This window comes from Vidua macroura, chromosome 4 (genome assembly GCF_024509145.1).
Source record: "Vidua macroura isolate BioBank_ID:100142 chromosome 4, ASM2450914v1, whole genome shotgun sequence".
Classification (NCBI taxonomy): domain Eukaryota; kingdom Metazoa; phylum Chordata; class Aves; order Passeriformes; family Viduidae; genus Vidua; species Vidua macroura.
In genome coordinates this window covers 23,823,055-23,839,522 of record NC_071574.1, presented here as the reverse complement: position 1 = coordinate 23,839,522, position 16,468 = coordinate 23,823,055, and the positions used below count along the sequence as shown (strand labels likewise).

Sequence of the window (16,468 nt, the reverse complement as noted above, 5' to 3'; positions counted from 1 at the left end):
GTTTCCATCTTGGACAGGATCAGGATGTCAGAAAACTGCATTTTGCTGCTGGGATGTCTATTTCATTTTGACAAAGGAGAAACTGTAATCTACTAAACAGTTAAATTCAAGGTAGGACTCTGTGTCAAAAGAACAACTATTAAAAAAAGGACAAACAGAAAAGAAATTTCTCAGATCTTTGATGCCATAACAAATATAGCTCTAATGCTGAAACAAAAGGAAGTCCTACAATAAAATACAGTGAAATAATACAGGCAGGTTTTTAGACTCAGTGCTTACATCTACCAAATCAGTAGAGAATAAAAAGTAATTTGGGTTGGAATATTCAAGCAGTCTGCTTTGTTTATCCTCTTCTGGTATTTTTTACTTGAAAATTTATCTAAATACATGATTCTGTATTTAACTCATCTGCCTGTGAATCAAAACAGGTATGCAAAATGAAACCGAATCACTGATTCTGGATCAGATGGACTGAATGTGGTCCTCAAATTACTATCATGCAACTTAAATCAACAAACAAGGATGATAAATTCAGGTAAGAATCACATACCAAGCTCTACTGTGTCTTGATGTTGGTGAACTACATGTAAAATATGTAAGCAAAGTATAATAGAAAAGTAGAGGTCGGTGAGTGTCTGGAAACAAGTGTTAAAACACACACACAAAAAAACCCAAAAACTTATAAGTGAAGTTCCTTACCTGGACAGAATTTGGCAGAACTCTACTGAAAATAACTGTGTGACAATATTTTACAAAAAATCTAAGTCATATATTCTTTAAATTCAGATATTTCTGGTTTATTAAAAACTGCTGTACAGTCTCTCACTTCAAATATATGACAAAATTCTTATCCACACAATGTTTTTGTTAAGTAAACAGATCACCAGCTTCTGCTGTACAGACAGCAAAAGTAAAGCAGGAAGATTCAGAAATCTCACTCCAAGAAATGTCTGTCCTTATGGTATACTCAAAAAGTTAGGTACAAATGAACCTCAGAAGGTGGCAGGCTGTAAGAGCCAGCCTTTGGCAGGACTAAAAATGCTGGTAGACTTGTAAAGGAGATGCTATAACTGAGTTTGTTGCTCTCTCTCTTTCCCATGCTGAAGCTTACCCTGCATGGCTGCTGCTCTGCCCCAGGCAGCTGAGTGAACAGACCTGGGTAAGTGCTATAATTAGGATCTCCTGGTGCCGCCTTCTTTGCCCAAGAGGATTAACTCAGCTCATTAGTGCAGGGCCACAAAGAATCCTGCGCCAGATGTCAGAGGAAAACCCTGAAGGTCCTGCCTACCCACTGCCAGCGCTGCTGTGACACTCCACAGCATCCCCAAGCAGAAAGTGTAGACTTGACTCAGAATGCTTCGTGTGCGTTTCACCAACTCGCTTCTCACTACTGCTCTGTCGCTAAGGAACAGATTTTGCACACAAGAATACTCATCAAACTCCAAATCATTTACAGTCAAAACAAGCCCACAGCCACATGTTGCTGAGTCTTGTTCTCAATCCAACTATTACCTGGCAGTTCAGCAGTTCTATGAACTCCCACACTTAACGTGCTTCCAAGCCTCCCAGAAGCTGTGTTGAATTTTTTTCCCCGTGACCTTTTTAAATAAAATTTACTATTCCTAAGAGAACAGTGATTGAACAGTTTAATGACAGCATTCACATTTCTGCTTAAAAATGCTTCATTGTAGCTCACAAAGGGCAGTGCTGTTGTATAGCTTTCTTTTAAGTACATGTAATATGGTCTAAAGATGCCAGAATGAAAACCTAAGAAACCAGACATATTCTTTTCCCTGTAAAATGTACAGTAAGATTTATTACAGAATGAGTGATTACTTCACAATGTTCTTTAGCCCAATTTAACACAACTGTCTCTAAGAATTAATACATTCCCCTTTTCTATCCTGAGTTGCTCAAAGGAGTTGCAAAAAAAAAAAAAAGGTTTTAAGTGGATTATCAAATTACTATAACTGTTCACATTCCCTCTACGAACAGTCTTGTCAAATCTTCCTGTTGCTCAACCATGCCCGAAGTCAACAACCACTTTTTTAATGTACAGGACTGTTAAATCTTTACAATGTAGCACTTAGAGTGGTTTCAATTGGCTTTTCCCCAGCCGTTTGCATCACTTTCCCTTGAGTTTTTTTCCCTAATTCACCAAGCCCTAAAACAAATCATTAAGTCACAAAATGGTCAGCTAGAAAATAATTTGATGGCATTTCTTAAAAATAAGCTTTTGGGCCTTAAGTATGAGATTTATACTTTGAAATGTTCTAGTTTTGCAACTGGATACCTCAATTGTCCTTTCCCCAATTCATGTTCTGCACAAGCTTATTGGTTTAAATAGTTGCATAGGTATAAATGGTGCAAGTCAGGGAGGGAAAGGACTGTCTGCATGATCAAGGTCCCTGATTTGCATAAACCAAATTGCCAAGACAGCAAATTTGGGTGACATTGGAAAAATATAGTATTTATTTTAATTTTTTTTTTACTTGTGTAATGTGTAATGATCAAATTATTTAAGTGACATACTGCCATTTTAATTACTTCATCATTATTGCTTTTGGCTACAATCCTGCATTTTTGGACCAAAATATTGCTTAGATTGGACAGTGCTTTACAGATAACTCTTTCTTGCTTTTCTTAATTAAAAAAGATGAACTAATCTACATTAGCCCAAATTGGGGGTGGGAGAGACTGTTCTTTCTACATGTTCTATTTCTACTTTCCCCCATTTTCTAATTAGGTCCGCTCTGCAAGACTTTTGTGGCGAGGCAGTCATTTGCTCCTGCCGCTTATTCTTTCACCTGAAACCAAAATAGTCTGTGATAACAAACTGGCTGCTGCAAGGAAATTATCATGTGACAGAATATTATGAGCATGTATAAGGATAAAACTGCAGGAGTAGAGCTCCAAAGGAAAAAAATCCTGGTCACATGTGGAAAAAAAAGAAAGACAACATTCAAAAAGCAATGGCAAACCCTGAGCTAGGGTAAATGACATTATCTATGTAGACACTAGGAAAAATACTGCCACTTATATAAACTGGGACTTTACCTCTTCTTTTCCTGTCTGAACACTGTAAGATTAAAACTTTCCACCCAATGCTGTCATTCAGTTTTAACACTTGACTCTACTTTTTATCCTCAGTCTGGTTTGTGTATACTTTTTGGTCACTGCCCCTGTCAGGTCTCTGCATCACTACAGACTATAACCCTGTTACACAACACACAGTAGCATTACATTAATTTTATTTTTCAAGGAAGGTAAGCTTCATGTGATTATACTGTTCTACCGTTGTTTGCTGCTTCTTCCATGTCTTCTGTGCAATTGTCTAAAAGGGACATTATGCAGGAATACTGTATTTTGAGATTCATATTTTAATAATTTGAAAGATAATTTTTGGGATTGCTCTGTCTTGCACTGAAACTTCCCTTTCCTTTATTAATTCTTTTAGGAATTTTAAGGCTGATTACTAGAAGTACAGTTTTGTTTTATTTGCTTACTGGTTAAAATCAATCAACATAATCTTAAAAGTTTTGGTTTAAAAAGAAAAAGACAATCTCGAATTAGTTTTGCTTGCTTCAGAGATAAACAGAATTGTCCCATAGTCAGTTCATCTCAAAATGCTGGCAGTTATCCTTAGCCCTAAAGGTAAGCATTGAGGGTACTGTTTGATAAGTTATTCCTTTAGAATAATTGCTAAAATAATAAATATGTAAACAGTAAACTAGGAGAACACTATCTTTTAATACAGCCCCTTCAAGGACTGAAAATAGGCAGAGTTGATCTTTTTGGATAAAACCGTTGCCAGCAATTTTTTTTGGCTAATGACAACTGATGGAGCAGTGTGTTGGCCCTCTTATGCAACTAGTTTATACTAACAAACAAATACAATTTTTAAATGTATCCAAACAGAGATCTAGGAATATTTTTGGTAGACTCTTCATAATATGTTCAATGTGTGGACCACGGGATATCAATGCTAACAAGCCCTAATCTCTTTCATGATTTCTTTTGTCTACAGAGCCAGGAGCTTGGCAGAACATTTGAGGGGAAAGGTAAGTGTGCAGGTATTGAGATCTCCCTAATGCTATGCTGAGGTAGCAGTCAAATGCAAGCTGCATTCAAGACCACAATTTAATTTCAATAACATTTGCTTATTTGTCAAATTCCTCTTATGTCATATCAATACAAGAAAAAACATGTGTTTCTGATTTCAGACAAAAGAACAGTGATGAATTTAATGCTCAAGACTTCAATACTTTACTTCCAGTCAAATGCTACTAGTGGATCTGATATTCTAGTATAGCAGCAGAAATGGTTTTATCAGCAACAAGACATACAACACTACTAGACTCAGTATTGGCAAGTAATTTGTTCTGGATTCCAAGGATACTTCAGTGTGTAATTAAAATGTAGTAATTACTCTACTGAATTCTGTTTGAAATTAAAGAAGCCAGCTTAGAGAAGAGAATGTTCTACATAGATATACTAAAGTCAGGTAAAGGTCCTCAAAGCTGATTGTAGCTTTGCCTTCCTTTTCATATACAATATGCTTACCGCAGACTCTTCAGTTGATTTTATAACTCTATGAAACTCCTTAGCAATTCCATTGCAGTCAAACAAATTACTCTAGGTTTATGAGAGTGTAAGTCAGAGCTGAAGACAGCTTAGTATTTCATACAGCACAAAATAAATCATGGAACCCAATTACACAGTAAAACAGCAGGCAGTTTTTCTACACTGGTGAATAGGCATTTATAGAATCTCATGCTATTAACAGAATAGACCTGCACAGCACAATTAATTTAGAGTTCCTACTCCCAGGCCTGCAGTACAATGTTGTCTCTCAGCTTCAAACTCTCCAAGAGGAAGGGTGTGAAGTGAGCATGGCACGGTCACAGTCTGATGCAGAACAGGGGTGTGCCGCGAGCTGCTACTGACAGGAGCCCAAATGAGCTGTGGATCCCCACCAAAGCAGCCAGAGGAGCAGTCTCAGAAAGCGTGAAACCCATGGCCATTTGGAATAGGTTGGGAAATGCCCAAGAAGGAAAAAGTAAAACAAAATCAAAATAATCCACCATAAAGCATATTTGTGGATTCTACCAGGGTACGTTTCTTTCCCTGCTAGAAAAAGAAAGACAATTATTCCAAGAATTGAAAAAGTAATAAGTGGACCTGGGAACTACAAACAGCTGAGGCAAGTCTTGGGTTTGGGGTCAGTGCTATTTGTCCCAAATCATGAAGCCTAGGAGGAGCCTAGCCTGAGAACTCATGGGTTTTGCATCACCTCTCAAATGCCTGATGATCTAGAAAGATTTCCTCATCATTCTGATACCATTTAAGCCAGCTGTAAAATAAGAAGTTAGAATAATCTTGTTTAACAGCTTCCTAAGAACATTCATGATTAATTGCGAGTAAGAACTCAATATTACTGCGGAAGTATATGTTGGCATACATACATTCTGGTTTCTAGCTGATGCAATACTTGTGTGCAGAGCCTTGGAGAAAAACCTGCACTATCAAGGACCTCTAAGTAAAAATGCTATGGTTTTCTAAGACTGTGGCATGCCTTAGAGAGGACAGATCTAAAGCCTATATTATTACTGTACAGTCAAAACCTTGAATTTGAATTATCTGCAAGCAAACCACTCAGTTTTCAAGCAACAACTTAGGGACTCTGGTCTTGATTTCTTGGTATTTCTTGGGAAACAGCTTAGTAGGTGGCATATGCATTTGGTAGGATCTAGTTGATAAGTGAAAAATCGTGGTAAGATGCTGCCTAGCTGCATGAATCAGGGTGACCTTCATAAAAGTGATTAGCCAGTAGTGTACCATTATCAACATCAGTTGTGTTCTAGGATTCTGCTGGTTTTCCATATGGTAATGAAAAAGGTTATGCCATTTTTTTAAGAAAATGGAATTTGACTTCTTTCCAGTATATTTTATTTTAAAGTGTCTGATTTTCTCCTGTAGATCTGAAATTAATCATATCTCCTGTGAAAACATAACTATACAATTGAGCTGTTTCTTATTTTTGTACTTAGCCTTTCGTAGCAGATCCCTGCAAGAGATCTGTACATTCTTATAAGATAGGCAGCTGAGTTTACAGAATTTATAGCATGTATAAGATCTTTTTAACAAGAAATGATAAAATGTTCATGTTCTGGAGTTGAGGCTGAGATGAAGAGGGATCTGGTTTTATGTGAAAGGCCTGAAATTCAGCTGAAATTCAGCTAGGAGGCTTGCCGTCAATACAAGTAAGACTGCATAGATAACAAAGAAATATACAGCTTGGGAAATGAGAAAAGGACCCAAAAAATCTCCTGCTGAGAAAGGTAGATAAGCAGCTGCCAGAGGAGATATAGAATGAGCTGGCATTTTTAGCTTCTTTCCAACTCTATAAGATGCTACATACCAAGTATGGTTGCTAAGAACATGTACCCAAGCTGGCAGTTTTGTGAAGAAACAAGGCTGTAGTACAAAAAGAAGTAACTTCTGGATTACACAAGGTCTCTAAACACTGCCTTTAATATGTATATTATGGAAGGGCAGAATGGGAAATTTTTCAATTCCACTACAAAACATATGAAGAGCTTAATTCCCTTTGCTAGCTTTCAGAATATGTGAATGCTCTAAACAGCAAGAAGGAAATATTTTCTAATGGGTAAGAGCCTAATCTAATCTCAACTGAAGTCAATCAGAATGTCTCCCTCTAGTTTGTATGGCTTCCGAATCAGGCTCTAAATATCCCAGCATTTCGCTTTCTCTTAGAATTATCACTTTTATAGCATAAGTATGGCAGCCTCTATCATATGCACAGTGCTATATAAAAACACAGAAAAGTAGTTTGTCAATCACTTCAGAACTGAAGTATTTAACAAGTTACCTGTGCAAAGATCACTGAGATTAAAATAGCATGTGCATTGCAAACTTCATGATAAAAAATATTGTGAGGCTATTATTTGCTAAGAAAATAATACTAATTTAATATAGCATCATTGTCCATTAAAATTCTTGATAAAATTTATTTGATTGGCCTGATCTTTCACCTAGACAAACTGCACTGGTGTGGGGGGTGTCAGAGTAGGAGAGAGACCTGGCTACAGACAGGTTTTGTCTTTCTGCCACATTGTCTTGTTTGTCTTGCAAGAAAGTAGGCCTAAGTTGAAAACTAGTCTCAGTTTCCCTGTCCCTCATGCACTTGATCAACCACATGAGACCAGCCACCAGACTCTTCCCAGCCTACTGTGAAAAAAGCCACCAGAGAGAGCCAAAGGGTGTGCTAATCACCAGGGTGCTCATTACGTGATCAAGAGGTGCAATTTGGATAATGCTTTGCTTTAACTTAATACCCCAATGGCCAGATCTGATGGTAGCAAATAATTCTTAGGCTTTATCTACAGCAGAATTAGCCATTCTGCACTGACTTAACACATTGCTTTTTGCAGCAAGAACCATATTAAACATAACCTTTTCAAAAAATGGAGATGAGATCTTTACATTGCATGTAGAGCCAAGGTGCAGGGAGAACTTAGAAGAGTTTGGGAGGTATCCCTTATTTGTAACATCTGTACCTCTGTAATATCTCTTAAAGAACAAACTTCCTAAAGAAACAGCACCGGGAGGAATGACAGGAGGGGATGGACAGACAGACAGTAGAAAGGTGCCTACAGTTTGACTCATGGATAAAGAGTGGTAAAGCAGCTAGGATAGCTGTTATGCTCTGACTGGACAATTCCTAAGAATTGAGCTTTGATTATAAGCAAAACCACAAAACTGGTGGTTAAAAGGAAAGAATGGGCTAGGAGCTTTGCACCTAATAATATAGGTCTGATAAAATTCTGCCCATGAGTGTGGCCAAGGACTCTGTTGTCTGGGACTTTGGAAGTATAAGCAGCTGTACTTGGTACAGGCTGTAGATACAATGGGGGCGAAAACAGGAGGGAGGAGAGATCATGTCTCCATTTATTTACTTTGCACTTTCTGCTTTGATGAAAATCTGGGGGCTGAGGTGTATGTGGTAGTTACTAGACAAAGTGTGTAGAACAATTGCAGGCTGTACAGGAACATGCAGTAATGTGTCTGCTCTTAAACTGTAGGGCTGCACTGAACAATCTGCATACAGTTGCTTCTGACAGTCTGTAATTCATTACTTCTGGCTTAAAATCTTTTTATCTACCTCAGTTGTTTCTTGTATCTCTGCAAACAAGAGGAAGGCTGGGAGACCAGAAACTCATCAGAACTAACAAAGCTTCCTTCTACCCTGCTTTGCAATTATATTTGCCTGTATTCTTGATGTTCAGAGATTCACATAACACAGATTTCTTTGAAACAAATACTTTAAAAAGGATGCTCTCAAGACTGCTTGGTATAAGTTTGACCTATTTTTTCCTCTTTAACTGTTTATGCAATGCATTTAATTCTCTGTATTTTCTCCCATGTTCAAATAGGTAATTAAGTCATGTTTTCGAGGGCTAACACGTATGAGCACCCAGACAATAACATGTCTACCTCAAAAATAATACACAAGAAAATTTATCAGTAAGTCAACAGGTTTTCATGTCATGTTTTCTGTGAGGAAATGGATCTGTTCAGTGAGGTCTTTGGCCAGATGTAATTCCCCTTTAACTTGTGGGAGGTACTGTATCTCTTTCAGCATTGGGACGTAGTAATGAATTACTTTTCCATAGTAGCTGTTTTCCAGGAGTAGCCACTCCGGAACTTACGGGGAAATGGTCTTGCCTTCATGCAGCAGCTCTGGGATCTCTGAACACTGAGGAACCACTGCCATTTTCCTTTGGAAAAACAATTCAGGTAATCCTTTTCCTCTTCAAGGCTAGTTTTAAGGGGCTTTCCCTGCAGAAGCAGCTGTTTGTCCCACAACTTTCATCCTGCACCATGCCAACGTCTCTCAGAAACAGTGCTCTGATTAACTCACTTTGGCACAAGCTGTCACTAAACAAAATGATGCATGCTATACAGAACAATATAAAGAAATATTCAGTATAAAGAAATATTGCTATGAGCCATCCAGTATGGGCTTTATAGCATAGGCTCAGCCTAACATTGATTTAGGACTTAGAGACACTCCTCATTGCTGCATGTTACAGTTACATGGCCAGTAGAAGTGCAAAAAAAAGCTCATGTAATTGGAAAAATATAGTTACTGATGTATTTCAAGTTCGTATACAAATTACAATTACCAGAAGGGTAACAGATGCTTTTGTCTCAATTGGAAAAAAACCCAAAAACTATTGATATGTAACTTTTTAAATTAGAACTACTGGCTTCCACATCTTGTCTTTGTTAAACTTTATATCTCCTTGTTAGGGAAAATCAATAGTAAAAAACTGAAATAAATTAAATTTTATAGTAATAAGCATAGTGAAAGTATTTGTCCTAAAGAAGAATTTAGGATAGAGTGCATAACTATTTAATAATTACACATTAAGTTAACAGAAAATGTCAGATAGGATGGATGTGACAACTAAGCACTGTAAATAGTCTTTTCCACTCAAATTCAATATGCTAACCTTGATTTTTGTCACATTTTATTACACTTTACTCATTAATTTTATTCACATACACAGGGAAGATAGTGACTGTCCTCCCACAGGAGCACGACAACACATGGCACACAGAACACATCACTGCCTACTGTAGATTTTATCAGTGCTAGCTTTGCTCCACAGAAGGACAATATGAGGTGAGTAATACAGTTTTCTGTACAGGATAAATTCTGCAATGCAAAAGCCAGCAGCAGTCCACAAAACCTCACACTACAAAACCATTTCTATGTGCCCTTATTGTATTTCATGAAAAAATGTGGGATGAAAAATAATGACATGAACAGTTACATAGATTTTACTTATATGAAATAAACCAGTGCACCTTGATCTCATACATAATCCTGAAACAGAATATAGTAAATAAATTATATTATAGGAAGCTTTACAGCTTCTTTGTGAAGTTTCCATTGGGAAGCAGCTGTTCAGTTGATTGGTCACCTTAAAGAAAACCCTAAATGAAAGAATTATACATTAACATCCTCAAGCAGTAGTTGTCTGTAACTGGAAATGACAATATATGATTAACTTCCCTGAGGTCAAAGGCACGGTAATTTAAAACAACATAAAATGTAAATTTTCAAACTCAGATGAAAACAAGTAGCAAGGAGAAAGGCTACAGTCAGTATTCATGCAGCAGAACTTTTGGTAAATGCAACACAGTATGCAGAAAAATTCTCACCATAAAAATAAGTCACTAACTCTCAGGATAACAAAATGATTTTACAATTTCATTTCTCTTCCCATTTGCAGACATCCATAATTCCTTCATGTGCAACATATTCCTGGTGTCTCTGCTTCTGCACCATATTTATTGTGCACTAGCTGTTTTCAAAATTTTGAAGTAAGGGATAATGAGGCTACAGTTTCAAAACACTGCAACTGCTAGTTTGGTTTTGCAGCTGACACACCCATGCATGTAATCAGCACATGCAGTCACAATTGCATTTCAAAACCCAATTGCTTCTTATTGTAAAAATTTATTGTGCCCATAAAAAGCTAAAAAGCCTCACCAACGTTCTCCCCTCCCCCCCCCCACCCTTGACTACCAAAAATACAAATATGTCATCCTGGAGTAACTGATTTGCCACATAAGAATTTTGAGAATCGGCAACATAACTCAGGCATCATTTCAGCCACATACGCAGCTCTGCACAGATTTGAGACTGGTTAGAATATGAGTGTTCCATTCTGACTCTGTTCCATTCCAACACATTCTGTCTGAGGAAAAATTAACTGTTCAGTGCCTATGCATATGTAGCATCTGCTCCTTAAAAACCTAGTTCATTATGTTTGAAAAAAACCCCCAAAAACCAAACCCAGGGTCAGAAAACCTTTCTATTTTATATCCAGTTATATTACAATATTGAAAACGTGTTTTAATCCTTCTGTCACAAAAGCATTATGCAAGTGTGATGTTCAATTTTCTCATCTAATCAGAAGAATCGTGGGGTAAATAAAAACCAAGAAAAGCGGAAAATGACCCCGCAGCACACAGCATACAGAACACCAAAACACTCCCCTCCCTTCCACAAGAGCAAGTACAAAATACAGCAGATTTCAACACTCACGGCTATCGTAGCATATATTGCCCAGGGCACGTCCTGTTTGAAGCAATACTTCCTGGTCTTTACAGTTTAACAGCTGAACCAAGGGAGGGATCAACCCAGCATCTACACAGGGGTTCCGCATGAATTCTGCAAAGAAAGAAAAACCTCTTAACACCAAGCCAGCTATTCCCAATTTCATCCATTCCAGTTACACTGGCCTGGCAACTGGGCCTTCTGTGTGCCCTAAACACGTGCACAGACAGTGTAAATTCTCATGCAAGTTTCTAGAGAATAAGCCCAAGTCAGGATTTGGGCTTAATTCTTTCCATCATTTGCTAATTTAGAAGGAATTAAGGGCATTTAATTGACTTCCATGGAAACTAATTTAACATAGATCAGACTAAGCATATTTTTAGTATCACAAAGAAGTGCTGAAAAGAACAGTGAATTCACAACAAATTCAACATAAACTAGAATTTCTAAATAACACAAAAGATTACTTAAAATTAGTATTCTAGAGCAGCATTTTTTACTCTCTATTGCCTTAATTAGAATTCCAGAAAAGCTTTTGCTTTGAGAGAACTAAAAAAAAAAAAAAAAAAAAAAAAAAGCTTAGTAACAGGATTTTATTTGGAAGGTAAAGAAAAGAACAGAAAAAGAGAATGAGAAATACAAGAGTTTATGTGAGCCCAAAGGCCTGTAGCTTTCCACAGTCTGAGGCCCACCATGGGAACAAAGCTAGAGGACCCATCCATGGAGAAGCACTCTGCCCTTCCTTCCTGCAATACCTCAGAGAACCAAAGAATTATTTTACATCTGTGCAAGTCATAGAGAACTATCCTGTTTGTGTCAGAGACACAAAGGGCTGTTCTACAGAAAGAGATATAGCTAAGCAGGCACTGTGCTGCACATTTTAAAAAGGTGTTTTATGGAAGGAACCACCTGATAACACCAGTGTTATTTCACAGCTTACTACAGAGCACCCTTTAGAGATGTAGTATTGTAAGGCAAATTGTCAATATGTTTTTGATGCGTTCTGAACTGCAAATTATCACAGAATCACAGAGTGGGTAAGATTAGAAGGGACTGCAATGGCTCACCTGGTCCAACCTTTCTGCTTAAGCAGGGTGATCCTAGCACAGGGCATAAGATTGCATCCAGATGGTTCTTGGATATCTGCAGTGAAAGAGACTCCACAACCCCTCTGGCCAATCTGCTGCAGTGCTTGGTCACCCATACAATAAAGAAGTTCTTCCTCATACATTGGTAAGGTCCCCTCTCTGTCATCTCTTCTCAAGGCTGAACAGACCCAGCTCCCTTAGCCTTTCCTTGTAACAGATGCTCCAGTTCCCTCTCACCCTTGTAGCCTCTGCTGGACCTGCTCCAGGAGCTCCACATCTCTCTTGTACAGAGGAGCCCAAAACCAGACACTAATCAGGATGCAGCCTCACCAGGGCTGAGTAGAGGGGCAAGTTATGTCTCTTCCTGATCCTAGACAATATTGGATCTTTCAGAGTCAGTTTACCTTTGTGTTACTTAATCATTTATAAGACAGAATGAAACAGGGTGTACAATCCCCCTAAAAACAGATGAGAAAATTTTCCTGATTCTGAATCAACAGAATTCCTCATGCCAATAACTCAAAGACTTCATACAATGCTTGAAGTACAAATACATCTTCTCAAATACTCCATTTGTTGCATCTATTACAATTGGTAGCTACCAGTTGATTTTGATAGCTACAAAATCTAGTCTCTTTTGTATTTAATCCTGCAGTGTTATTTTAGCTAAAGAATTGTCAGAGGTAAGCAATTATCATGTGATGATATAACTCTGATACATCAACACACAGATGAAGAATAAGCAATATCTATACACTTGCACAGGTCCAAGAAAAGATAGATGTGAGCACAATTAACCCACCTTCCCAGGGTACTGTAACATTTTAGAACTGTAGCTAGATGCTATAGTGTGATAGATAGTGATAGTATCCATTGTAATGAACATAACAGATATCAGATACATCTGGTCTTTAAAACTGGTCTTGCCATGTCCTTGTAACATTGAGTATATTTCTTTATTGCCCACTTTCAACTTCATTGCAATGTTTATTTATCAGATGTATTTAGTTTCTTCTTCTGTCTTCTCTGTCCCCTCAGCTTCTTCCTCTCAATTGCTTGTAAAAACTCTTCCTTGTTCCTCAGCTATTCCTGCATCACTTTCCTTTACACCCACTAACTTACCATAGTCTCTATATCATCAAAGTCAGGTGGATTTTTTTCTCCTAGTCTCTATCAGGAAATGAAACTTGTTCTCTCCTAAAAGACGGAGGTCTCAAGTCTGTTCTGCTGTTTGTTTAGGTTCTTCTTCGCGTGGTGAAAAGAAGTAAGAAACCCTTCCTCCACCCTCCCTCCATTTGGAGTGAACAGAAGCTTTTTCAGCAACAGAATCATTGGTCAATATGCTGAGCAAACTTGTATTTATCAAGGTCACATAAGAGCAAGAAGTAAAAGAAATGGTGCCATATATATCAAAATACATCTGTGAAACAAGAACAAAGATGTGGTAACTGCAACTACTTTTGCAGCTGATACTACACAGAAGTAATAGAAGGATGAAAAGGTAATTGAGAACAGAGTCTTTAAAAGGTTTCCACTAAACTGGGAGAGAAATGAAGCAGATCCTTTGAAGAAAACAGCAAAGAATCGCTTAAGAAGTTAGGAGAAGAACCACTGAGGACAGAGTAACATAAACAAAAGAAGGACAAGCTTTTGACCATGAAATGTAATTGTATAGTAGTATTACAGACTGTGAAGATGATGTTCTCTCATTCCTGAACCTGGCAAAGAAGACGATACTAAAAGCCTTGGAAGAGGGTTTAAAAGGTCCACAGCAGAGAGAGAAACTCCATGTAACAAGTCCATCTGAGTCTTCATGATGCTCACAGTTGAAAGGCAAATGGCTGTAGTTGGAGAGACATGAAGGGAGTTTTGTATGTTTGGGTGTTTAAAATAGGAGAAACAAATATGAGCTCGAGCTCAAGCTGGGAGGAAGAAGAGTCACGTGAGCAGAAGAGGTGAAACAGCAAGAGCATGAAGAGGTGAAAAGATGAAACACGACAAAGCCACCAAGGCAAGTAGAGAGATTTGATGTGATGTGTGTGTGTATGATGAGATGAGGGGAATGTAAGAGGAAAACAAGAAGTGTGGAAGGAAAAGATGCTCTTTGTATCAGATATATCAGTAACACCCAAAATCACATTCTCTGCTCCAAGTTCTGCCAGTACTGCATGGCATGACCACTCAGGGAATGGGTTTAATGCCCACCAGCCATTGAATGTTGATAACATAAATTTCTCGAAGTGCCCTGAAGTTTGTTGAAAACAGGTACAATATAAGCATTAAACTCTTGTATTTTTATGCAATAAAACAAAGAAAACAACAGAATTCAACTGACGTATTCCCTCCTATTGTGCTTAAGCAACTATTTCAATGGAGTTAGAATCCAATGAGAAATACCCAGATGATCTCAGTCTTGAAAGCACTGCGACCTTAAATAATTTCTGCATATCTTCACTTTAACCTTGGCTGACAGAGGTCCCAGTTACACCTGCTAATGACTCCAAGGAAAAGGCAAAAACTATTTTGTATGATGAACCAGGCAGGTAAAGTGCCAGCTTTTCTGGGAGTGTACATTATGCATCAGTTTAAAAGCTGTCAGGAAAAAGGACACATTAGAAACTATTCAGACATTTCATATGTGATTTCAGATACTGGCTAAAATGCTCTGTAAGGGAATCTTTGAGGAAACAATACATAGTAATCATTTTAGCTATTGTGAACATTGATTTTATTCTTAACTTTTTCCTTCTTGGGTAGGAGCTAAAAGGACCAACTGTGAGGACACACGGTTGACAGTGCTGTTCTAAAAATACTTATTATGAATTCACCAAGTACAGAAAAAAACCCATGATATATTAACCTAAATTTCTATCATTCTGAAACATTTCTAAATTTAAATTTCTATGTATACATCTTTTATTGGCTCTTTATCTAAATAATTTCAACACTTCAAAATGAAACATATCTCTTTTCTTTTCTCATTAGTGTTGTTTCTGAATATCCATATATTCATATATACCTCTGTCTTAAAAACAGTAAATTGGGTGGAGGTCACCATGGGGTATCAGTAAGAAGATGTAGTTTGTGATTCCTCAGAAAAGGTGGAATAGAATGTAAAAAGAGTCAGCAAAAATGTAGCCCTTTCCCTGAAGAGGCATCAGCATGAGAGTTTACAAAGGGAGAGGGATGAGGCTGCCAGGACAGCAGTTAAGCATTCTACTTTTCTCTGTCTGGCCTGTGGGGAAGGAAAGCCCAAAATGGAATATGTGCCTCTTCAGCTGTGACAGCAACAAGTCCAGGAGTGAGAAAAGCCACAAATGTCCTCTACCCTCATCACAGGGTCTGCCCATAGTGTCTGCTTGCAGGTATGAGGCCATTCCTCTGGGCTTAAGATATGCAGGTATTGGGTGAGCTTTAAGATAATCCTGTCTAAAGAAAAATCTAAGTAATTTTTTTACTATTTCCGATGTTATATTATATATTGTATATATATAATACATACCAAAATGGAGCTGATTCTTATTTGGGACTTTGGCTCTTACTCTAACACATATAATGCTCTTTAGGTAATTTGTTTCAGTGTGGCATCAAAGGACTCATAATGGTTATAATCTTAGGACAAATCTCAGACCAAAGAAATTATCTACTATCCCATAACCACCTGTATAGATGCTACTGCTATAACAATGGGCTCTATGCACAATTGGCTGCACACTTTGTGCATGTCTTTTTTTCTACATGCTTTTCATATAGGAATGCATTTCATCAGTGGTGGGCTATTTCCGCCCAATAAATTACATTACTGTCTTAAAAACTAAACAGAATGAAAGTAAGAGAAATTCCAGCAGCTAACTGCCTTTTTGATTGTATTAAAAAGTACAGAAAAAAATTAGACAAAACAAAAAGAGTGAAAGGGAGGGACATGAAAGGTGTCTAATCTATAAAATGAAAACATAAATGAAGTAAAACATACTGACAAGTGAGGTGAAAAACTGAAGATGTTCCAGCAGAAAAGTTCTTGTAGAAAACCTCACCATTTCTGGCTACTTCTGCTATGATGTTAGCTACTTTTGCTGTGCAGGAAGATTGTGGCGCCAACAGACTCGCGAACACCTGAAGAACTCCACTTTTCTGGATTTTTTCACTTGTCTCCATATCTGAAAAACACATCATACAAAAATGACTTGTGCATCAAACTGCTCTGGGGAAGAACTGAAAGAAAAGC

General features: G+C 37.7%; 1 protein-coding gene across 7 annotated transcripts in view; it reads right to left on the bottom strand.

Moving 5' to 3' along the window:
* The window catches only part of RAP1GDS1 (Rap1 GTPase-GDP dissociation stimulator 1), a 91,045-nt gene that overhangs the window by 27,392 nt on the left and 47,185 nt on the right, over window positions 1-16,468 (bottom strand). For 4 of the 7 annotated variants that reach the window (XM_053976434.1, XM_053976430.1, XM_053976432.1 and 1 more), the window contains exons 3-4: window positions 16,278-16,400; window positions 11,144-11,269 (exon numbers count right to left, since the gene is read on the bottom strand). In XM_053976434.1, coding sequence (XP_053832409.1) covers window positions 11,144-11,269; window positions 16,278-16,400 — 249 coding nt within the window. Of the gene's footprint in view, window positions 1-11,143; window positions 11,270-16,216; window positions 16,401-16,468 lie in introns of those variants that run through there. The other 3 variants (XM_053976436.1, XM_053976437.1, XM_053976433.1) reach the window with 3 other exon arrangements.